Source organism: Penicillium coprophilum (genome assembly GCF_028826855.1).
Source record: "Penicillium coprophilum strain IBT 35676 chromosome Unknown utg000002l_segment0_segment1, whole genome shotgun sequence".
Taxonomy (NCBI): domain Eukaryota; kingdom Fungi; phylum Ascomycota; class Eurotiomycetes; order Eurotiales; family Aspergillaceae; genus Penicillium; species Penicillium coprophilum.
The window spans coordinates 4,353,718-4,376,089 of record NW_026622722.1 but is presented as its reverse complement, the minus strand read 5'-3'; the positions used below and the strand labels follow the sequence as shown (position 1 = coordinate 4,376,089).

Sequence of the window (22,372 nt, the reverse complement as noted above, 5' to 3'; positions counted from 1 at the left end):
AACGTATAACAACGGGAGTTATACTCTAAATTTCGCTTGACCAACGAATGCTATTGTTATATGCACGTCCACTCAAAAGGTACTTGCCATGGCCTTGGTTCGAATCCCTCCAGGCTCGGGCTTGAAGCCCGAGGTCAAGCTGGGTCAAGCAATTTCGGAGTTTGTTGCAGACCTATCCACGGAACAAAAAGCGAGATTCAATGCAACGAGGACTCAAGCACTTGCATCGCCGCCGACCATTCAGGATGTCAGAATCATTACCGCGGAGATCGGTCGTTTGCCTAACGGCCGATTCTTGGGCACAAGATTTATCAACCTTATTGAAGCTGTGCAAAGATTCGCTGCACTTGGGGATATCCTGATCGGAGGATCACAGAATATCATCGCGTGTGGTGTTTGGTCGATGGTTCGACTGTCATTGTTGGTAAGTCTTGAGACCCGGTAAAGATCTGACTCGCCTTGCTTTGATGATAAGCGTAACATCCCCTCGCTAGCTGATCACAAGCTCGTCATCGCACTTGGAGAAGCTCTCGGTTCTCTTCATGAATGCCGGACGCTCGACACATATCTTTGAAAAGCTTGCTCTAGTATATACTCGATCTCGAGATTTACAGTCAGCTGTCTGTGAATACTTCACACTGGTAGTTCGACTATGCCACGACATTCTGAAATTTACTAAGATGTCAAGCTTCAGGAAGTTTGGGGCTGCCTTGTCTGACTCGAGTCTGCAGAAATTCAGCTGTGAACTTACCTCTTGTGCTGAGCTGATTGGACGTGAAGCAAATGCTCTGATGCACAAAAGAAATGAAGAAGAGGCCGAGGCCAACTCTAGATTCAGAGATGTCTCGACAAGATTTTTCAGGTCGGCCTCCAGTCAGCGAAATCATCAACAGGTATTACGGGCACGACAGCGGGTCCTTGACTTTTGTTGTGGGTATGATTATATGGTCCCATGGAAGCAGGCTCGCAAAGCAGGGAGCACGAATCTGTTTCTCAAATGTCCACACTACGAAGCTTGGAGAGACGGCACAGAAAGCAAGCCTCTTGTCTATACTGGAAGGCTTGGAGCCGGGAAGTCTGTCATGCTTGCCAGTATGGTCGATGACTTACATCTTCATGCTGGCAGCAGAAATATGACGGTGGCATTTTTCTTCGCCCGCCATGATGTTGCTGAGACACTGAAAGCCCGAAATGCAATTGGCTTGCTTGTCAGACAACTCCTGAGTCAGGTCATGGATTTGAGGCAAGCTTGCGAAGTATTGGAAGCTACATCTCACAAGGCGCCGTTTGAAATCATGTTGGATTTACTTCAATCGGTCCTAAAACCTGAATCCAAGGCCTTTATTGTTGTTGATGGATTGGACGAGCTGAGCAGGGACGAGAGGATCGAATTTTTGGGAGATCTCTACAAACTGAAATCTTCATTTCAACTGTCTGTTTGTCTATCATTTCGCCAAGAACCAAATACGCCACTCAATATTGGCCCAAGGTCCCTGTTCGATGCGAAAATAGTCTCCATTCCCTCAAACACCGCCGAGATTGAAACATTTATCACAGAGGAACTTGAGAGACGTGTTGAATCACGGAAGCTCGAGATAGGCGACCCCCTCTTGCCGCTGGAGATTCGAGATGCTCTGGTAAAAGGCTCACAGGGAATGTTCCTATGGGTAGCTTTGCAAATTGAGTCTTTGTGTACCATGCACACTGATGCAGAGATTCGTCATGCCTTGAACAACCTCCCGGAAGACCTTTCTGAAACATTCTCGCGGGCCCTACAGCGAGCGAATCAATCAGGCAGTCCATATCAGAAACTGATATTGGAGCTGATCACTGTTGCTGAGCGCCAATTGACAACCGGGGAGTTACGCGAAGCGTTGAGTATCACTCCTGGCGATACTACTTGGAATCCATCTCAACTTTTGAACAATATCTATAGTGCACTTGCGTGCTGTGGAGCCCTTGTTGTTCTAGATGAGGAGGAGTTGACTCTTCATTTCGTGCATCATAGTGTAAAACAACACCTCACCACTGGATTCAATGGTCGAGCTGAAAATATGCTTGATCTTGTGGAAGCCCACAGCAGAATGTTAAGCATCATCCTAACCTATCTTTATTGCGCAGAACTTGCGAACCAAATCTCAAAGCAAGTCATTCCCGAAGTAGACGCAAGTCTCGCCATGAATAAGATCATTGGGTCGACTGGCCACGCTCTTGACGATTCGAGGACTTTGGCCTTGAAGTTGCTCAGAAAGAAGACTCCGTTGAATCTCAACATTTCAAAGGCCCTTGCAGATGCGTGGAAAGCCCGAAATACCTTTGCATGCGAAAAATTCCTGGATAACTATGCAAAGACATTCTGGGTTTCCCATCTTGCCGCGTCTTTTCCTCTCTCGTCTCAAGTAACTCAACTATTTCAAAGACTGTGTGAAAAAAAATACCCTGCCCCCTATCGAATCTCGTGATGGTGTCAAGCAGCTTTTTACAAAGGCTGTGGCAACTGGGTCTGTGGAGGTCGTGACATACCTCATTGACGTATGTAACGCGAACGTCAACTGGGAGCTCGATTTTGAGGAGAGAACAGCATTGCATCTTTCTGTCATGAATAATTTCAGCGAGCTTACCGAGGTGCTTCTGAATTCAGAGGATATTGACGTGTTAGCATCTGATCATGAAAATGAGACCCCCATGACGCTTGCTGCATCAACGGGGTTCCCACTGCTCTACCTGGCTGCAAAATATGGGAACATAATCATCATGACTGACCTGATTCAAAATAGCCAGAATAGAACAAAGAATCATTCGGTCACTATGTGGAATACCATTGAAAGAGCAGTCCTCGAAGTACGCCCTGAAATGGTTAATCTTCTTCTTGGCTTTGCCTCGGACCCCTATCTTGAATATGGAAGAAAACTCTCCTATGAATATGTGCAAATAGACCATCCAGAGATCACGAAATTTCTGCTCCGATTCCATATGCTCGACCTTCAAGCAGTCTATGGTCATGGAAGCTCACAATCAAATGGTTCATGGAAGCCCGGGACGATGGTCGGTCCGAACGACGCCATGCTTCTGCATTTAGCGGCTCAGCTCGGCTGGACGCAGGTAGTGAGACTTGCGATCGCTGTACCACATCTGGATCTCAACAGCGTAGGTCCGTATGGGCTGACACCCCTGCTCTTAGCTACTCAGTTTGGCCAAAGGGATGTGGTGGAAGTCCTGATTCATGAACCCAAAGTCGACTTCCGCGCGAGAGATCCTCATGGAAACACGGCCTTGCATTTGGCTGCTCAATATGGGCATTATGACATCTTGGTATCTCTCGCCCTCAACACAAAAGCTTATCTGGGGTGGGAAGACATTGATGGGAATGCACCTTTGCATTTGACTACCAGTGCTGGTCAAATCGATGCTGCCAAGCTGATGGTTGACCCAAGCTCAGACACTGGACTGATTGTCAGTCTATCTACGAGTGGACAGCTTTCCCTGGATAGAGCATAGAAAGAAAGCACATCGATGTCGTGAAGTTCCTTCTTGGCTTTGATCCCACCTATGAGGACTCACATAAGTTCCACGTCGCTATGGAAGATGACGACTCTGCCAAAACACAACTGCTTGCGGAATGGAAGGCATTGATCAAAGCTAAAGACATCAGAGGACGAACAATGTTGCACTTAACAGTTCTTCATGGATACAAGAGAGCCACGAGAGCACTCCTCGAAGAAGGGGCAGATCCATTCGCCATGAACAATGACCATGACATGCCATTACACTGCGCAGCTGAAAGCGGTAATGGGGAGATGGTAAGAATCTTGGTTCAACATCCAATCGTGCTTCAGACCCCGTTCATAGGGGATAAATTAGCCAATTACGAGGGCAAGGCCTTGCATCGCCCCATTACGGCGGGACATGATGCTGTGGCAAAGTTTCTTCTGTCATTCAAGCCCTCATTATCGCACATAGTCGTTCAGGCTGAACGCGGCTGAACATCACTTCTGAAGCGAACCGCACATCAACCATTTTCAGTGGAACCTACATTGATATCAAAAACCTTTAAGAACAAACATCATGTCATTCTTCATCGAGCAATGAAGCTGCTGAACTGCTTTTGGAAAGTGGCATCCTGGCCTCATTCCAAGATGCCTATGTAACCACCTCTTTAAACCACGCCGCTAGGATTGGCAATACCTACATCGTAAGGTTCTTTGTCCGGCGTGAGAAAACATCACCGAGCATACATGATTATGATGACCCGACTCCCCTTCACGTTGCTGCTATTCATGGACAGGTGAATACTGTTGCTCCGTTCCTAAATCTTCATTCTTTGGTAGTCAACCTCAAGGATAGGGATAGCTGCACGGCTCTCGATTGAGCAGTTCGCAATGGGTATGAACTGGTAGACGAGCTGATCTCGCCTCCTGCGGAGCCCCAAGTGGCCGATTACCGTTATTTGATTGACAAAACACTCACACCACCCCCCTAATATGTCCCGAGGTCAAGTTGCTATAGCTTACATCTCTGCACCTTTTGCTTTCCAGTCTTCTTTCTATACATACAACCCTATCCCTTTCCTACCATCGCTTTTACATGATATCCACGGATATCTACTTGAAATGAATTGTATTTTTTTTGGTGCTTTGTAGCTATCTGTTTCGAGGTGATTGTATTCCATTCTAGCTTAGGGCTTGTTGAAAGGGTGCATACCACCCCCGCTGCCGTAAAAAAGAGACCAGCCTGGCTGTAGATCATTGCCGAGCTTTCCATCTATCAGGACATAAAACATCCAAAAACATTCAGGGCTGGATCTGGGTATTTGGGTATTTGTGTTTGTGTGAACGATATCAAACGTGTAACGTCAATTCGAGAGCAAAGAAAATCAAGCCGAAAACAAACCCACCTCTAGAGAAAGATTGATAGTATGAGTTTGTGAATGTGTAGTATGTGGGAAGTCATAGTGAAATAGAATCGAAAGGAAGGGATCTCGGGAGGAGAAGAGAAGGAAAAGCACCAGACTCCATTTGCGACCAGCGACGCCACGCGAGCATAAGTTCTAAATCAATGCAAAGAGTGAGTGTAGAGCAAAACGAACGAGAAGAAAAAAGGAGTATTGAGTTGATCAGACACGGTCCCGAGCAAAATCAAGCACCTCGCAATCATCCTCAAAGAAACCGTCATCGGTTTTTAGTGGAGTGGAGTGTCTCTTCTTACGGCGTGTGGTGATAACTACTTCCTCCACATTGCCGGTGCTATTTCCAAGAGTGATAAGATTTTCTATATCTCCACCAGCACCAAGCGAATGTCCATGTATGACAGCGTTCTCATCTTCGTCATCGCCATGGTCATCGCTGGGGCTATTGAAGGACCTCAAGTGCACTTTTGTCAGCGGGATATCATTGCCGAAAACCCATTGTCCACTTGGCTCGCTTGCATCGCTGCCAGAAGAGAAGACACTCAACCCAACCCGCTGGTCGGTATGGAAGGGCTGGTATGGGGTATTTGTCTCGATCTCGGCCTGCGAGAGAGGCTGGCAAAGCGATCTTGCAGCAGTAGATGGCTGAGAGCTGACTGAAGGCAGAACAAGTGAGGCACGAACTACTAATTCTGGATCAAAAGTAGACAAAGGAGCTGGTCCACAAGGGCCTTGGAGATTGGCAGGTAGCTTGACCTGGGACTCCTTACCGCCAATAACAGAGTGAGGCTGTCGGCTCTTGTGGCCGGATCCAGTAGCGCGCTTGAGCCGGTACATCTTAAAGTACCCGCCATCTACCACACCCAGGAATATGAGGCCCTTGCTGGAAATCCACGTCACCCGAGAAGGTGCAGGGTCTCGAGCTAGTCCTGGCAAGTGTAGACGGTTCTCCCCGACATGACGCAGAGTATTGACAGTGCCAGTTGCGGCGCCCATTGACTTGCTCAGGCCCGCAGCGACAACCTTTCCACTCTTTACACTAGCAGCAGAAGGTAACGCAAATCCACTCATATTAGGAAATGCAGCGGCGGTGGATGGGACACGGCCCCGAACAGCAGAGAAGAATGGTTGCGTTTTACCGCCAACCAACTTCATGGCGGCTGACAATGGATTGCCACCAGCGGCTTGGCCGGTTATCTCATCCGCCATGGGATCCGCCGTCGGTGGTTTATTTGTAGTGGGCTTTGCACGGCGGAATGGAGGCCATTGGAACGCGCTTCGAGGTAAATCGAAAACATGGACGGTGCCTTTACGTGTAATGACAGCCAATCTATCACCCACCGGTGCCGTCCAAATTACATCAACGATACTAGATGTAGTCAACCGTGCGTATCTAGCAACCTGGCGCACATTGGGATTCTGTCCCGTCTGATCATCAGCCATAAAAGCCACGGACCGACAGTGCTTGAGTTGCATAAGATCCCACACGTATTGCACATCGCCCTTCTTGCTCGCTGTGAAAAGCATCAGGCCGTTTGGAGAAAGAGACAAGAAACTGCAACCATTAGGGACATGGAACGTTGAGACTGGGTGGATAAACACATTTCGTATATCTGTGCCGTCTTCAAATCGCCTCAGGTCGATGATGGATACAGTGTCAGGTTCTGTGGCTGATTTTTGTGTATCCTGGGCATGGGTTGGAGGGAATAATCCATATCCCTGCGCCTGAGGGTCGAGTCCCTGAAGTGGCCGACGTGGAGAGGTGCCGGCTGTCTGCTGAGTGTTCCAATAATTGTTCCAGGCCTGCATTCCTTGATCACCCATCCAGCGGGCACCTCGGACAAGTTCTTGGGTAACGCCTCTTGCCATTTTGTCAAAGAAACTTTCCCCCTCTCCAACATCTGTCGCACATGACACTGAGGGAATAGCAGGAGGACTGCGAGTTTCAATTCCCGGAACCTTGCCAAGGATCAGATTCGAAGGAACTGTGCCCTGAATTGATCCCCTGTATGACGAGGACGGGGGAGCGAATGCAAGCCACCTTCCTTGTACAGCTAGGATGGGTCTTTCTAAGGCAGAAGAGCCATGAGGAGAGTCCGCGCTAGTCCCTTCTGGATCAGTTGTAGAACTTGAAGAGGTTGAGTAACGCCGAGTTTCTTTAGACTGAACTCCAGTCCATGTCTTACCCAGACACTCATATGCAGTTGTTTCCAGGGATAGAACATGTCTATAAACATAAACTTCCCCGCTGACCCCAGATGCCAAAATAATGTAAGCACCGGTTGTGAAGAGCTTCAATTTGCCCACAGGTGAGGAGGCAAAAGACGGGAGGCCAGGAAGACTTTCCAGGCATTGCACTGGCTTGCTTGCAAACAGGGTGGAAACATGTTCACCGGTCCGGAAAGAGTAAACTTCAACTCGGGTTTGATAGAACTGGATGTCATCCCGTCGTTTGTCGTTGGAGTGACCGCGAATAGTAGATGGAGGGATTTCATTTGCGTCCGATGTTGCAGACGAGATTCGACCTTCCTCCTCGTGCGGCGGCAACGGGCCATGAACCACGACAGCAACATGCGGCCGGGAGGATACAAACGGGTCGCTCGATGGGTGGCCAGTTAATAGTTTAGCTTCGATTACACGACCATTTAACCCAGTGATCTGTCCCACAAGCCGAGTTCGACGACCTTCGATCGCGAGGATCTCCACGGCGCCGTCTGTCCCAACTAGCAAGACGTTCATTCCTGTCCGTGGACCTTTAGGTGATAAGCTAGGCAACGTATCAAAGCTACAGAATGAATAATTTCCGTCGGTGGGCGATCGGGTCTGACTTGGAAGGATGTCGATATCTGGTGCTCCGAAGAAATGTGCTTGAGGAAGATGAGGGGGAGGCGCATGATTGCTCATTGGGCTCCCGTACGAGTGACTCTTTCTTCTGTCCACAGACTGTTGCCTCGAGCCCAGATTGCTTCGAAAGCCATTACCATAGCTAGATGGTAAAGTGCGAGTCTGAGGAGATGCCGAGGAGGGATGACTGAAACCAGTCCTTTCTTGGATTGTTGGAAAGTTCAAGGGAGATGCACTAGGTATTGATGTACTTGGTATATCCCCATCGATAAGATCGGTGGGAGGGCTCTTTCCATAAGGCACCGATTGCGCCCAGGTATCGGTGCGGCTAGTGAGGTCGTCACCCGCTGGCTCGAAGGAATCGAGGGCATCCAGAACAGGTGACGTGATAGATGGGCTTACATGTTCAATAAGAGGTGGAGGATCTGGGGAGGAGAGAGACTCCTCTGCCGGGGCAGATGGTTGGATGCTATCCACATGATCTGACGTTAATGGCACGCACTCCTTAGACACCAGACAATCACCGGTGGATACATACATATCATCCGGTGGGATTTCAGCTGCAGCCCGAGTCACCTTGCTCTTCTTGCCTTTCTTCTTTTTGCTTTTCGCACTGGGTTCATGCTCTGGTATGGTCCGGTTCAAATCCGGGGTTAAGGAACTGTCGTCCTCGGGCAAACGGCTGGGCTGGCGGATAAGATCGTCAGATGCGGCCGGGAGCATTCAAATAGATGGTGCCTCAGTGAGAGGCAATAGAGAAGCAGTAGAAAGAAGCCGCTCTCAGGACCGTATTGATGGTCTGAGAACGGATATGCAGGATCGTGTTCGAGATCCTAACGGGGGTGCCGGGACCCTAGGTATCACTAGAGAGGATGGCTTTCATGGAATTAGAATTAGTGATCAAACATCACCACTTGACTCTGAAAAGCATACCTAGATTTCACAGTTTCTTTAAAGATAATGGAGTGAAGGTACACACGGAGAAGCGTATCTAGAGCGGAGATCACCCTAGACACGCGGAAGCTTCGATAGATAAGCGCAACAGAGCAACAGCTTGAGATAGTTCAAGCTGCAAAGACAATCCAAAATAACTTGTATACACAAGTTCTGTTGAGGTTCGATGAGTCAAGGAAGAAGGATGATGTGAACGCGATAAGAGAAGAGGGGGAGGGGGAGCTGACCCCAGGTCACCAGTCAGGTACGGGGGCTATTTAGGGGATGTAATAGGATTGTAATAGGATGTAATAGGGGCCTGAGTCAGAGTACGGAATAATCCTCTGACAGTGTCATTCTTATTGAAAGCATGATCGGATTCTCTCGATCTTTACTTGCCTATCTTTGATTCTACTCTTCTCCAATCCCACGTCTCTCACAGTCGACACCCATGCGCATATGAGGGGAAAGGTGTCAAACGATGCAAACACCGATAAGACCTTATTAGTCATATCTTGTCGCCAGGCATATCGTCATCACTTCGTACTTCCTGCGATGACCTCCTTACATGCTTGGACATGGTGAATATGTACTCAACAGCCGAGTTCAGCCGTCTCCCTCCTAGTCATTCCTGGTTTATTTTGTCAATAAAGTTGGTTGAAGGAGGTGGCTGGCGTCATCGTTCCAGCCGAGGTCATGGGACATTTGCGGCATGGGCAAAGATGACGACTTGTCTGTGGGCTTGGACATTTGGGCCGGGAGATTCAGGCTCTTTTGTTTGGACTACGCCGTCATTTTGCCCATATATTCACACAAGGGTAGCCGGCCGCTTATGCGGCCTTATGATGTCTTACAGGTCGTTTCAGCGGACTTTTTTTTAGCGGGGTTCTCAGATAGTCTTCTTAGATATCTTCAAGATCCCCTTTCTAGTCGTATAGATAGACTGTAGAAAAAGGCGCAACATGCATACTTTCTCCAAGCGACTTTTCTATGTGTAACTTCTGATACACATGGCCGCATTATTCGCCCCTATTCGTCCAGGCCATGTCCAGGGTATATCCGATGTGAAAGTGGAAGGCGCTCAACATAACAAAATTAATTAACTCGAGATGTGTTTTGATAGCCACTGGATTTCCGAATGGTTGATGGTACAAAGTGCTGTCACGGAGGTTTGCCCTCTCTCCCAATATGATGTCCAGTCACTTAGGTCTTCTTCTTGGCCGCGGCCTTGGCCTTGGCTGCCTTCTTCTTGTTGCTGTTGATCATAACAATTCCAATGAAGGTGCCTACCACAGCAGAACCCAAAAGTGTGAGGATGACGGGGATGCGAATAGCCCAAACACGGGGTGGGAAGATGTCGTGGAGGGGGTGGCCAGGGTCGACGAAGGGCTATGAGACAAACATCAGTACAAAGAATAACAAACATTTTCAATTAGCATACCATCAACAAGGTCCACGCGGTGTAATAAAGAAAGATCGCGGTTGCGACCAAAAGCATGACGGATCCGACGAGTTGGCCCAGCTAAAGCACAGTCAGTGGGGTGTGTCCATTGGATGGGACTAAATAATTTACCATTCTGATAAAGAGCGGTAATGTAAGAAAGAAAGAAATATGAAGGAATGTCGATGAATCCTGGGCTAGACAGAACTACCAAGAATCTCAGGAGCTCCCGTTGTTCCTAGTTGGCCTCTGGTCACCCCTGGTCACGTGCACTACGCTAGAGCTTTCTCCTGCTGGGTCCTTGAATCATCTTGCAACCTCAGTCCAGCTGAGATTCGCAACCACCGTCCCTCCGGTGTACATCAAAACTTCTCTTTACTCCGGAGGACTCTCTACCTATTTAAAATGTCCGATTCGGATGTTCTACAATCTGCGGTGCGCGTGCCCACGCCTCCCCCGGGCGCGTCGTACTCACCAGCCGCAGCCTCTCGCAAACGCTCACCTCCGTCTCGTTCGCCCTCTCCGAATCGTCGCCGATCGCCTCCCGGTGATTCCCTTCGAGATGGCCCCGATGCTCCCAAAGTCGACACAGAACGTGTCGACGAGAGAGAACGGCAACTCGCCGAACGTCTTCGCGAACACGAGAAGCGCGAAGCGGCGCGCAAACCAATGACCGAGGAAGAAAAACAGGCATCCGCAAAGGCAGAATACGAAAAATTGCTCAACATGCGATCCGGTGGCACTTACATTCCTCCGGCCCGACTCCGTGCGCTACAGGCGCAAATCACGGATAAGACGAGCAAGGAATACCAGCGAATGGCATGGGAAGCTTTGAAGAAATCAATCAATGGTCTCATCAACAAAATCAATGTTTCAAATATCAAATTCATTGTTCCAGAACTCTTTGCGGAGAACTTGGTGAGGGGCCGAGGATTATTCTGTCGTTCAATTATGAAAGCGCAGGCGGCCAGTTTGCCATTCACTCCAATCTACGCAGCTATGGCCTCTATCGTCAACACCAAGCTCCCGCAGGTTGGCGATCTGTTGCTTACCCGGTTGGTTGTTCAATTCCGCAAGGCCTTCAAGCGAAATGACAAGGCAGTCTGCATTTCCTCTACAACTTTCATTGCGCATCTTTGCAATCAGCAAGTCGCCCACGAGATGTTGGCAGCTCAGATCCTGTTGCTTCTCTTACACAAGCCAACGGACGACAGCGTGGAGATTGCAGTGGGTCTCACTCGAGAAGTTGGTCAACATCTGGAGGAGATGAACGCTCCTATCGCACTCGCCGTATTCGACCAGTTCCGAAACATCCTACACGAGGCCGATATCGATAAGCGTGTGCAATATATGATCGAAGTGCTCTTCCAGGTGCGCAAGGACCGATACAAGGACAACCCAGCAATCAAGGAGGAGTTGGACCTAGTGGAAGAGGAAGATCAAATCACCCACCGTGTCGGCTTAGATGACGAGCTGGAAACCCAAGACACTCTCAACATCTTCAAGTATGACCCGGAGTGGGAGGAGCATGAAGAGGCTTATAGGAAATTGAAAGCCGAGATCTTGGGCGAGGAGAGTGACGGGGATAATGAGGACGAGTCAGATGAAAGCGAAGAAGAAGAATCTGACACGGAAGAAGTACAGATGGATATCAAGGATCAGAGTAATACTGATCTGGTCAACCTTCGACGAACAATTTACCTCACAATCATGTCCAGCATTGATTTCGAAGAATGTTGCCACAAGCTCATGAAGATCAACCTGCCGGTCGGGTTGGAGCATGAACTTCCATCCATGATCATTGAGTGTTGCTCCCAGGAACGGACATACTCCAAATTCTACGGTCTGATCGGAGAGCGATTTGCCAAGATCAATCGACTCTGGTCAGACCTGTTTGAGGCTGCCTTTGCCAAATATTACGATACCATCCATCGTTACGAAACGAACAAATTGCGCAACATTGCCCAGTTCTTCGGCCACCTCCTCAGCAACGATGCGATTGGCTGGCATGTCTTGTCTGTGATTCATCTCAACGAAGAGGAGACCACATCCAGCAGCCGTATCTTCATAAAGATCTTGTTCCAGAATCTCGCCGAGAATCTCGGTCTGCCTGGACTGCAGGCCCGCTTCAGGGATGATATTCTGCGACCAAGCTTTGAGGGTCTCTTCCCGACGGAGAACCCACGCCACACTAGGTTCTCTGTCAACTACTTCACCAGTATCGGTATGGGCGTATTGACAGAGGACATGCGTGAGAACCTCAAAAATCTTCCCCGTCCCACAGTGCCCGCCTTACCTGCCCGGGCCTCTCGATCTCTCTCGCGCACCCCATCCGATCGATCCCGTTCAATGTGCTCAACATGTACTGGATCTCCTCACTCCCGTCGTTCCCGGTCACCATCGTACTCCCGATCTCGTTCTAGGGACCGCGGCCGCTCTTATTCTCGCTCCATCACTCCCTCCTCCCGGAGCCGAAGCTACACACCCTCACGCTCTCGGTCCCCAGTCCGTCGCCGTCGCGACACATCAGCCAGTCGGTCCTTGACCCCCGCAGGACGATCTCGATCTCGATCCCGATCAATCTCCCGCACACCGGCCAAGCGCAGTCGAGCACGCTCCCGTTCCTACGACTCGCGAAGCCCAAGTCGCAGTCCCTATCGGTCTCGTCGCTCAGTTACTCGGTCTGTCACACCACTGCGCCGAGGTCACAGCCCTCCCAGCCGGAGAAACCGCAGCTACTCCCGGTCAATTTCCCGGTCTATCTCACCTGCACCTCGTCGTGATCCCGCGTCTAGAAGTGCTAGGCGATATTCGTCTGAATCTGTGTCCCCCCCTCTCCGCCGACGACGTGGGGCTGTCGACTCTGTCTCTCGCTCCCGCTCGCCTACTCCTAAGCGCCGGGCAGAATCTCGGGGTCGGAGCTATTCGCGGACACCACCTCGCCGTAGATGAAACGGGAGCCTTTGATGCTTTGGCCCTGTCGTCTTGGGGATTGGCCGCACGGCCTGCATGTTACTGTTGATAATGAAATAGTGTGTATTTGAAGCGAAAATACAACTTTGTACTTCTTTTATTAGGTCTGGTGCCAGGAATTTGAAACTTATCGGGATTCATTAGGAGCAAATCGATCATCTATGGTGTACCCACGCTTTTCGGGATTCCATTTTATCCAAGTCAAAAAATAAAGACGTTCAAATAGATCACCGTATACCGTCCATAACAACTGTTTGGTCTCCAGAAGCCATCGGCAATCTTTTTATTTAATTTAGTAAAAAGGGTATCTCATCATGACCTATCAAGTCGTTCTATACACCAACCCATGAATACACACCTACTCGACCTCCCCAGCCTCCCAAACACATCTATCACATAAACAAGTCCCACCCAAAGCTCCAGCAGCCCACTCCCTCCTCTTCTGAACCGGCAACCCAATATCACAATAATGACTCAGAATCTCCGAATCCTTCGCAATGCCCCCACGTCTGAGCTCCTTCATCTCACCCCCGCGCGACCACACAGCCGTCTCATCATCTCTCCGCGCACGGAAATTGATCTCACTACTCCATTCCCAGGTCACATTAGGATCACACGAATGATTCGCAAGACACCAAAGCGGATGAACAGCACACAACTCCGGACCTCCATCCCAAGTCGACAACCGGCCTGACGCCGTACCGCGGAACTTGGCAAACAGCGTATTCAGAACCCATGTATCGAAACGGTAGAGCTCGACGTAAGGATCCAGACCCATTTCATCAAGGAAACGCTCGGGCTGCAGGACATTGAGCTGGAACGAGAACGGGAGAGTCGCGGTATCGTCTGTAGTGGGCATTGTCTCTGCTTCCGCGGACACAGACTCAATATCGAAATCGTGGAAATCGCCCCAGATATATTTCACCTCTGGCAGGTCGAGCGCATGTTTGTCCTGTGTAGCAGACATGGCAAGCGCTCTGCCCAGCAGAAGCAGGTACAGGTAATCCGCCTTATCCTTGGGATCGGGGACATCCTTCCCGATAGAGTCAAGGCCGTCCTCGAGACCGCAGATCGCGCCGTGGTACACCTCCTGCGCGGTATCGTGACATTGCTGGCTGCAGAAAATGATGTCTACGCAGCCGCCCTCGCATGCGACGGGGGGCTCGGCGGCAGAGAGGTCTGGGAGTGGTGCATTGCATGCGTCGCAGAGATCATCGTGGAGGCGGTTGGTTGCTGTGAGTAGTGATGACTCGCGGAGGATGATCTCGTCTGGGGCGATATCTTCTTTCGCGAAGAGGCCGAGCTGAACGGAGACTTCCATCTTGGAGGAGTCGTCTTCTGCTGAGGCGTGCAGTACGGGCAAAGCCACTGCGCGGACTTCACACTTCGGCGCGATGACTGCTAGTCGCTCGTTGAGCATGTTGAGGGTCTCTGGTGAGCGGCGGTCAGGCTCGTGCTCGTTCCAGGGATAGAGGATACGGCGGGCGAAGCCTTGTGCGGGAAGAACACTAGGGTCTATAGAGTCCAGGTCGATGTCGGTTTCAGAGCCAGTGTGAGATTTGTAAATTTGATTCACGCGACCCATTTGCTCGTTCAACGCAGATACTGCGGCTGTTGCGGATCTCTTTTCGAGAAGAGCTAACCCGCGCACGCCAAATTCGAAAGCATCACGGTAGCAGCCGCAGCGGACGAGACTGCGTACTAGAAGGACATAGACCTGGTCAATGATGGCATCGTATTCCTCTTGGGTGGTTGGTACTGTGCTATCGTCTTCGTCTTCATCGTCTGATTCCTCCGCTGTTTTTTCGGGAGCCTGTTGGGAAGGGTCTACCTTCCGTCTGGCATGGAACTCGCACTCATCTGGGTCAACTACTGACTCGAGCAATGCTAGAGCACGGTATGCATCTGCAGAAGCGAGATCGGGGAAGCCCAGTTTTTCATACTGAAGGCCTCTTTCAAGGTGGAGGTGGGGGTTGTGAGGGTCTGCATAGAGCCTGGTGGTTGTCTCGTTGCGGGCTTGGAGCACTTGTGATTGCGACATGATCTATGATGTGTTTTCTCTTCTTCTCTCCCAAGACGTTGTGACCTTTTATACACTTTATACTTTTTGGCTTTCGGTAGCCAAAAACGCAGTATATAGTTGATATCAAGCTGTGATATCGGGGTGGTATGTGCGGGATTAGAGAGAGAGCAGACTGTAGAATTTTGGAGCTGATTCTAGAGCATTGACACAATATCAACAAATCTTTGACTTTTATAACCGAAGTCTGTGATCTGCCCCTCTGTGGATCGACGATATTCGTGCGGGCTTGGAAGTTCTTTTTTATCGCAAAAATTTCTACGATAAGGACGGTCACGTGCATATATAGTTCTTGCCAATGGAGGTTGTCCATGAGGCTACTTGGGTAGTTACCTTGATTGAAATTGGAAAATTTGTTAAATCTGGTGCTAGCAGGAGCTGGAATATAGATATTGTTATAGACTGACCAAATTATTAGCGAACACAGGGGAATCTTGGACAAAATGGGACTCGGAGATAAGAATAGTCCTCTACAAGCCAAGAGGATCCTCTGTTATTTAGACCGAATAGAGGCATAATGAGTCCAAATAGCGATAGCAGTGGCTCCAAAAATTCTAGCACGAGCAAGCTTCTGCTGAGGGACTCAGAACTCCTGAGTTGACGTTCGCCTCTCGCTCAATATCTACAAAGCTGCTTTTTCAGTCTCATCAAATGGTTCATATGAATCGGCGGGGTCCACCGCGGAGGACGATATGGAGTGAGTGCCGAAATCGAAGCTATGATATACGGCAAATAGTATACAAGATGCTCCACCATATTAATCAATATTTCCTCAATCCAGGTTCACAATATCCAAACCCCAGGCCTTCCTTGAGTTTCCTGTTTTCCCGTTTCCTCGCTCTCTTCATGTTCTGTGTCACTCTCCTAGACTGCTGATAATAATGATTCACTCGACTGGCACTCTATCTGGCTTATGTTGCCTTTGATAATGGTAGGCACCGCCAAGTCGAGCAAGAACCCTTATTGCTCGATATCGATGCCTATGGGGGTCAGGGTCCCCAACACAGGCCGGGCTAGATTTCCGACTCGGTTTCAGCATCCGAGTCGGTGGTGTGCCGCCGAAGTTGGTCCAGAGATCCAACGTGATAATCAGATGTCGAAGAGTCAGATTCATCCTCAGAGGTGGATGACAAGAAAGCTCGTTTGACCATACATGATTGCTCAGCTTCTACCCATCTAGGCTGGGCCTGGGTAGGAACCTTCAATGGTCGAGGAAGGTGAGGTCTCGATGGATCCCCAGTTTTCGGAACCGGAACCCGGAGCGAGGCATCCGTTCGAATGGTGTATTCATCCTTTTCAGAGTACCCGATCAGGGCTACGTTCTTCATCCAATGCTTTCCCAGCAGCAAAGAGTACGTAGGAGCCTTGGGCCCGTCGACTACCACCGCTGCTATAACCTGGGTGGTTTTCGCAACGACAACGGTGATCCACACGAGGTCAGCCATCTTGACAGTACCTCCGTCAGCCACCTCCATGGCTGCATTGTCAAAGCTGTTCAGTCAGGCCGTATTGGATATCTCCCATGGGTATTATGTGTGTATAGCCAGGCATATCAAATGGCTATGGTGCAGGCTCACTGAATGTATTGTTCTCATTTAGTCCTGTACAGGTATCAACTGCCGCTCCACAAAAACACCTTGTCCCAAGATCGGTTCATTAGCAAGATCACGCCCAAAGATAGACATGTGCCCCCCTTTCCGGTCACCAACAGCCAGTATATTCTCATTTCGATTCTTGCTGAACCACACTTGCAATTCAACATCTTGGAGCGAGACGTATGATAATAAACTGAGAATGAAGGGAAATGATACTACAGCTCCCCACCAAAACCCTCCATTTCCCAGCTACGAAGGCCATGATGATTTCCTGTGTTGGTGGGCTTGCCACGATTATCGTCATATAGAAATTCAGGATATATCCAGTTTGTATAAAGTGGAAGGGACTCTCTTACGTTTGCATGGCCTGACAGACTCATATGAGTTTGCGGAAATTCTCATCAATCGAACTTGAGAAGATTTTTTGGCGATGATTCCTTCCGATGGGATCGATTTTTACAACAAGTACAAGAGCACCAGGCCATCTGGGATGGGTCCTGGTCAGAATATCAGAGATTTCTATGACCTCCAAGTCTCAGCCCCATGAATTGAGGCATCACATCGGAAATCTGCTTTTGCTCTAAAGCTGATAATTCGAGAATGCCAACGCCCCAAGGACATTTAGTATCGTTTGATGGGTCAAATTAAATGACGTTGTATCGTGTGAAAACAAAAGTTCCTTTATGGTCCAGCGACTACCTGTCTCACTCGATGAGCTATGACCAAGAGTACGATCTACAGTGAATGTAGGAATTGAGGCCATCACATGTCGTAGCTAAGCTCGAAGGGAATCGATGATTCCACCAAACACGGAGAGGACACCTTATGACAAGATCTTCTCCCGTAAGACACTTAAGCCAAACCAAGAAAAGTGCAGTTTTGCACCCATTCATACTCATCCAAGGTTGACAGAGAGAAATATCCCCGCCACCAATCGCTTTGTGTCATCGAACAAACCAAAGGCGACTGGGAACAGAGTTCTAAAAGCGAAATCATGTCGGCCTCCAATATCATTCCGGTGTCGTCAATTGAAGCGAATGGGGGATGCGTGTTTTGTTGAGACGGCGGGTTGTCAGACTGTATATAGAATTGCTGGGATTTAATGAACTAGGCCATGGTTTATCCTAGATATCAAATCTGAGGCCTTTGCGCTCTCATTGTGCTCTCCTCGGCCGTGTAACTCGAACTCCATTCTTGGATCTTTTCATGTCCAAACCAATCACGTCTGGGGATTGGGGTGAGGTTCCCTCTGCCCCTGTATAGAAGCTTCAAGCACATCTTCGTATGTTTGGTATGTGCCTAAGTTTTCGACACGTCACTTTGAATCCAAGCTCTAGCAGTTCTCTTTGCTGCTTGAGTACAACAAGTGGCTCCACATTGTGGTGGAGATCGTGATATCCAAGGGGATGGTTTGCGCTTTGACTGCAGCCTCTTTCCCGCCTTAGATTCAAGCTCCACTAAATCCCTTCTGAGGCAACGAAAGATGGGTTGGTCTTTTGTACTAACGGAGCGCTGGACCGTGATACCGGGAGACGAGGCGCAAGATGAGGGTATCATTTTCAAAAATCGATTCCATTCATTCACAGTGATTGTCGGTCATGTTCAACTCGATTTCACTGTTATAGCACTTCAAATGTACCCTTGGGTGCCAGGCTATGAGTCCACATGTCGATGCAACTTCGCTTCTGTCTCTGATATCGCGACCTCCTACCCCACTGTAGATCTGGTATGGCCAGGAAGGGCTGGCTCTCCTTTAGCCCCATTGCCGTTTGAATGAGAACTAGAGTCTCTTAGGTGTCGCAGATGGGGGAACTCTTTTTGCAAGATATATTGGAAAATATAAGAATCGGTGTTGCGTCAAGAGATGATGTGATAGGTTGTGGTTGGGGGGCTGGAGGTGGAAGTGTTTGACTTCTATAAAGAAGGTAATTATATAAATATAGATATATACAGGGAAGGTGCCACTTAATGGGAAAAGAGCACCTTCCTGAATAAAAAAGTGTGCGTTGCGATAAGGATAAATGTGTGTAGCTATGGAACACTGATCTTCGATACTGTGCAGCTCTGGAGATATCCGAACCTCCGCCTGTTCATCCTTTACATCACCTATCGAAAAATTAGTATCATTTCCAAAGATAAACGAGAAGTCCAGACATACTGAACAATTATCATCGATAACAATAGTTCGGTGTTCGCCAGGAGAACCAATATCATCGATTCCAACCCCAAGGCCACCATGTCCACCCCTCAGGTTGGTAGCCAGGCGCTCGAGCATACTCCGCTTTATATACTAGTCAGCAAAAAGAGCTAAACAACGATCCAGGGGCATATGTACAGTGATGTGTGCCTCGTTCATACCGCCACGACGCTCAACATCGTTTTGGCTCATGATGCGGTAGCTTTCATGGATTCGCTTCCGGCTCTCGAGACCACCGATTCTGGAGAGGGTTCGACCAAGCTGGTTGGATGGATTGTCGGGGTCTAGGATGTTCACACCATTACGGGCATCTTCTTGAGCATTCTGGTCTGGCGAAAAGATTTTGATGGTCTTGTCAATTCCCGATGCGGCGATCATGGGTTCATAGGGGTGGCCTAAACCACAATGTTAGCTTTTGTCTTTCTAACAAATAACGGTAATTACCTTGAACAACATTGACAACCTCACTATCACCTTCTAGGATGTTGACCAGATTCGATGTTTTGCGGTCCCAGATAAATAGATTACCAGAGTCACAACCGCTGACAACATACTCATCATTCAGTCCGAAATAGTTGACATCCTTGACGGTCTTGACGTTGCAGTGGCCGCGATAGCTTCGCATGTGAGGTACGCATGGAACATTGCGCTCGAGATTTTTATGCTGTGCCTTGCGAATGGCATATCTCCGGGAGATAATGTCATCGGAATCAGACCCCTCGTCATCTTCGTCGTCAGATGAATCCATGGGCCAGCCATCAAGATCTTCATCATCGGTTGGCTCTTCTGCTTGACTACCATCGCCCTCATCCTCATCTGCGTCAACGTTGCCATTATTCAAAGATGTTGCAGACTCTCGAGAACTTTCAGGCCGGGGGGTATCCTGTCTGGGAACAGAACCACCACCCCTGATGATTTCAATGCGGCGGATTCTTTCTTCTTCCTCGTTGGGATCGATATCAGTTTGGTTTCTCTCTTCATCCGAGTCACTCTCAGATTCGTCCATTATGGCGTGAAGTCCGCCGAAAGCATCGTTGACAAATTTGTAATTCACGTCCCTACCGGCATCCATCAAAATTCCCCTACCTACTCGCAAAACCCAGAACCTCTTCGCAGAGGCACGGTCGAGAGAGCGAATCTGTGAGGAAGTATTAGAAACACGACCCCTGTCGAACCTAGCAGCTGAGCCCCCGAGATCTTCCAAGGGCAGTTTAACAGCGTTCCCAAATGCTGTCACGGCAGCCCGTTGGGTTTGAAACAGGATACGCGTACTGTCATGCTCAAATCGGTTGGCATCCACATTCACAATCGGAGTGTCGCGAGCCATTTCCATGATGTAGGGCACTAAGATTGTTTCAATGGCGTCCTCATCGGATTCATCTGGGATTGGGAAACGGCTATGTAATCGTCGAGGAGCATTGTGGCGTTGGAATCCCTCTAGAAGACGCTGCCTGCCGCCCTGCAGCCAGAGAAGAATTGCTCGGAGGAATTCATAGCCAAACTGCGATGCTGGGTCAATGGGGTCATCTTCGCCCGGCGCAGGCTTAATCATCTCGAAGTTTGAATCTTCCGGACCTTGCCGTTGATCTGCCAACGCATGAGCAAGTGTGCCAGCGGCTTGGACAAATCTCCACGACGCTTGGCGATTGCGACGAAGTGATTGCTGGAAATTAACAGTCTCCTGTGATGGGTTCATAGGATAACTCCATTCGCGCATGACATCGCCCATTTGTGGTAGAAGCGTAGACGCAATCTCTATGGCTGATGCAAAAGATCTGGAGTACAATTCGGGTCCTGCGTCTTCGGATCCTGCGACCTCCCGAACTGTCGTTTCTAGTGAAAACAGGGTCTTTCGAAGTTTAACCAACCCTTTTGCGATCTGCATGCTCAATCGCTGGGCATCATTTAGCACAGAGTACCGAGCCTGCTCGAGCAAATACTCGGGACTGGTGCCTATATCACTGTCTGAGACTGTGGGGAATGGAATATCCTCTGCCTCGCCATTCTCATATTGAATCCGAACAGTATCCGGCTCTGCTGAGCGAAGACGAGACTGGTGTCGACCACCGCTTCCCTGCGATGAAGGAGTCTCGGGCTTCTTGCGCTTTCGGCTCCTTGAACTGCGACGAGCCCGCCTATTCTTGCTTTTGATGGTCGATTTAGCGCCCGTCTGGGTCTCTCGGGCATCGGGGCTGCGGATTAAGTCGAAACTGTAGATGTAATCCCCAGACCAGCTAACCACAATCTCATTGGGGTTTGCATCACTGATTTTACAAGCAGTAATGTGTCCGTCATCAATATACTTCATGTGGTGTTTGCCGCCCGGTGCGAATCTTCGCACGCATCGCGTCGCTTTGCCCATTTCTTCATCAGCAGAGCTACCAACGCTTGGGGTAGACCTGCTGCCCCTTGCAGTGGAAGTGTCCTGGCCAAGCATCCGCCTATCATGCAAGAAGCAGTGGACATGTGCACCACCCAAGGCAATATAGTGTGGCTGACTTGGCGAGCAAGAAATTGTATTGAGGTCCAGGCTGTATTGTTTGTAGGAGATCAAAGGTGGCGGAACATTAGAGTCATCATGTTCCGAAACCTGTGCCATGAAGCCCTGACCACCTCGTGGTGGAGGGTATGCACTAGAAGGTAGTCGCAGATCCCACTGGCGGACCTCACCATCCTCAGAACAAGTGAGAAAGAGGAACGGGGAGGATTCGGTGACAATGCGTTTCACGCGATCGGAATGACTCCGATACACTCTGGCGTTGGTATTACCGTCACTGAGATACCGCGTGCTACTGAAGAACTCATTGAAACGGCGCCTCCGAGTGGAAGCCGCAAATGCAGAGGTGGCGGCATCATTTCTGCTCCCAGCTGAGTATTCGATATCGAAGACGCGAACCTGCGAGTCGCCTGCGCATGTAACCAGAGTCCCATCATTCGAGTGCGGCATAAACTTCACGGAGAAGATGTTGGCTCTGTGGCCGGTGAAAACGGTTGTGTTGAGCGCGAATGGGGCATTGGAGGAGTCGGGTTGGTATGAATAGATATTGAGGTGCTTATCATCGGAGCCGGACGCTAAAAGACGCCCTGAACTTGACCAACTGCGAGACCGTTAGCATGATAAGCATCAGAGATGGCGGAAGTGTTTGCCACTCAAGAAACCCAGATAATTCAATATATGCAGCTATAAACGTACCTGAGAGCATTGACACATCCAGTATGCCCACCGAGTTCATTCACAATGTCAAGATCATTGATCCATTCCTTGGATCCATAAATTCCCCGAATTCCAGCATGCCGCAACGAGTCCCCGCATTCCCGACGCCAAAGGCGGTCGTAGATCGAGTCTCTCATGATCACTGGATCAAATGGGCGACAAAGTTAAGATCCTTCGCTAGGTACGGTC

The 22,372-nt window shown here is 49.4% G+C and overlaps 7 protein-coding genes across 7 annotated transcripts; 2 read left to right on the top strand and 5 right to left on the bottom strand.

The window, feature by feature from the left end:
- Window positions 1-88: 88 nt before the first annotated feature.
- N7500_003692 (ankyrin repeat domain-containing protein) lies at window positions 89-3,983 on the top strand (the record flags this gene model as incomplete). Its single annotated transcript, XM_056674838.1, has 4 exons — window positions 89-424; window positions 495-2,399; window positions 2,473-3,453; window positions 3,492-3,983. 4 exons carry the CDS (start codon window positions 89-91, stop codon window positions 3,981-3,983), a joined length of 3,714 nt encoding a protein of 1,237 aa, XP_056535363.1.
- Window positions 3,984-5,113: 1,130 nt separating this feature from the next.
- Window positions 5,114-8,473, bottom strand: N7500_003691 (uncharacterized protein; the record flags this gene model as incomplete). The annotated part of the gene is made up of 1 exon (XM_056674837.1): window positions 5,114-8,473. The coding sequence occupies one exon, from the start codon at window positions 8,471-8,473 to the stop codon at window positions 5,114-5,116; it is 3,360 nt and encodes a 1,119-aa protein (XP_056535362.1).
- Window positions 8,474-9,886: 1,413 nt separating this feature from the next.
- On the bottom strand, window positions 9,887-10,259 carry N7500_003690 (dolichol phosphate-mannose biosynthesis regulatory protein; the record flags this gene model as incomplete). Its single annotated transcript, XM_056674836.1, has 3 exons — window positions 9,887-10,072; window positions 10,125-10,205; window positions 10,257-10,259. The coding sequence occupies 3 exons, from the start codon at window positions 10,257-10,259 to the stop codon at window positions 9,887-9,889; spliced, it is 270 nt and encodes an 89-aa protein (XP_056535361.1).
- A 270-nt stretch (window positions 10,260-10,529) lies between these two features.
- Window positions 10,530-13,146, top strand: N7500_003689 (pre-mRNA-splicing factor CWC22; the record flags this gene model as incomplete). The annotated part of the gene is made up of 2 exons (XM_056674835.1): window positions 10,530-12,629; window positions 12,679-13,146. 2 exons carry the CDS (start codon window positions 10,530-10,532, stop codon window positions 13,144-13,146), a joined length of 2,568 nt encoding a protein of 855 aa, XP_056535360.1.
- A 309-nt stretch (window positions 13,147-13,455) lies between these two features.
- On the bottom strand, window positions 13,456-15,138 carry N7500_003688 (putative MYND domain protein; the record flags this gene model as incomplete). Its single annotated transcript, XM_056674834.1, has 1 exon — window positions 13,456-15,138. The coding sequence occupies one exon, from the start codon at window positions 15,136-15,138 to the stop codon at window positions 13,456-13,458; it is 1,683 nt and encodes a 560-aa protein (XP_056535359.1).
- Window positions 15,139-16,190: 1,052 nt separating this feature from the next.
- N7500_003687 (uncharacterized protein) lies at window positions 16,191-16,652 on the bottom strand (the record flags this gene model as incomplete). Its single annotated transcript, XM_056674833.1, has 1 exon — window positions 16,191-16,652. The coding sequence occupies one exon, from the start codon at window positions 16,650-16,652 to the stop codon at window positions 16,191-16,193; it is 462 nt and encodes a 153-aa protein (XP_056535358.1).
- Window positions 16,653-18,869: 2,217 nt separating this feature from the next.
- Window positions 18,870-22,320, bottom strand: N7500_003686 (WD repeat-containing protein; the record flags this gene model as incomplete). Its single annotated transcript, XM_056674832.1, has 5 exons — window positions 18,870-18,878; window positions 18,931-19,053; window positions 19,108-19,364; window positions 19,414-22,067; window positions 22,163-22,320. The coding sequence occupies 5 exons, from the start codon at window positions 22,318-22,320 to the stop codon at window positions 18,870-18,872; spliced, it is 3,201 nt and encodes a 1,066-aa protein (XP_056535357.1).
- Window positions 22,321-22,372: the final 52 nt, after the last annotated feature.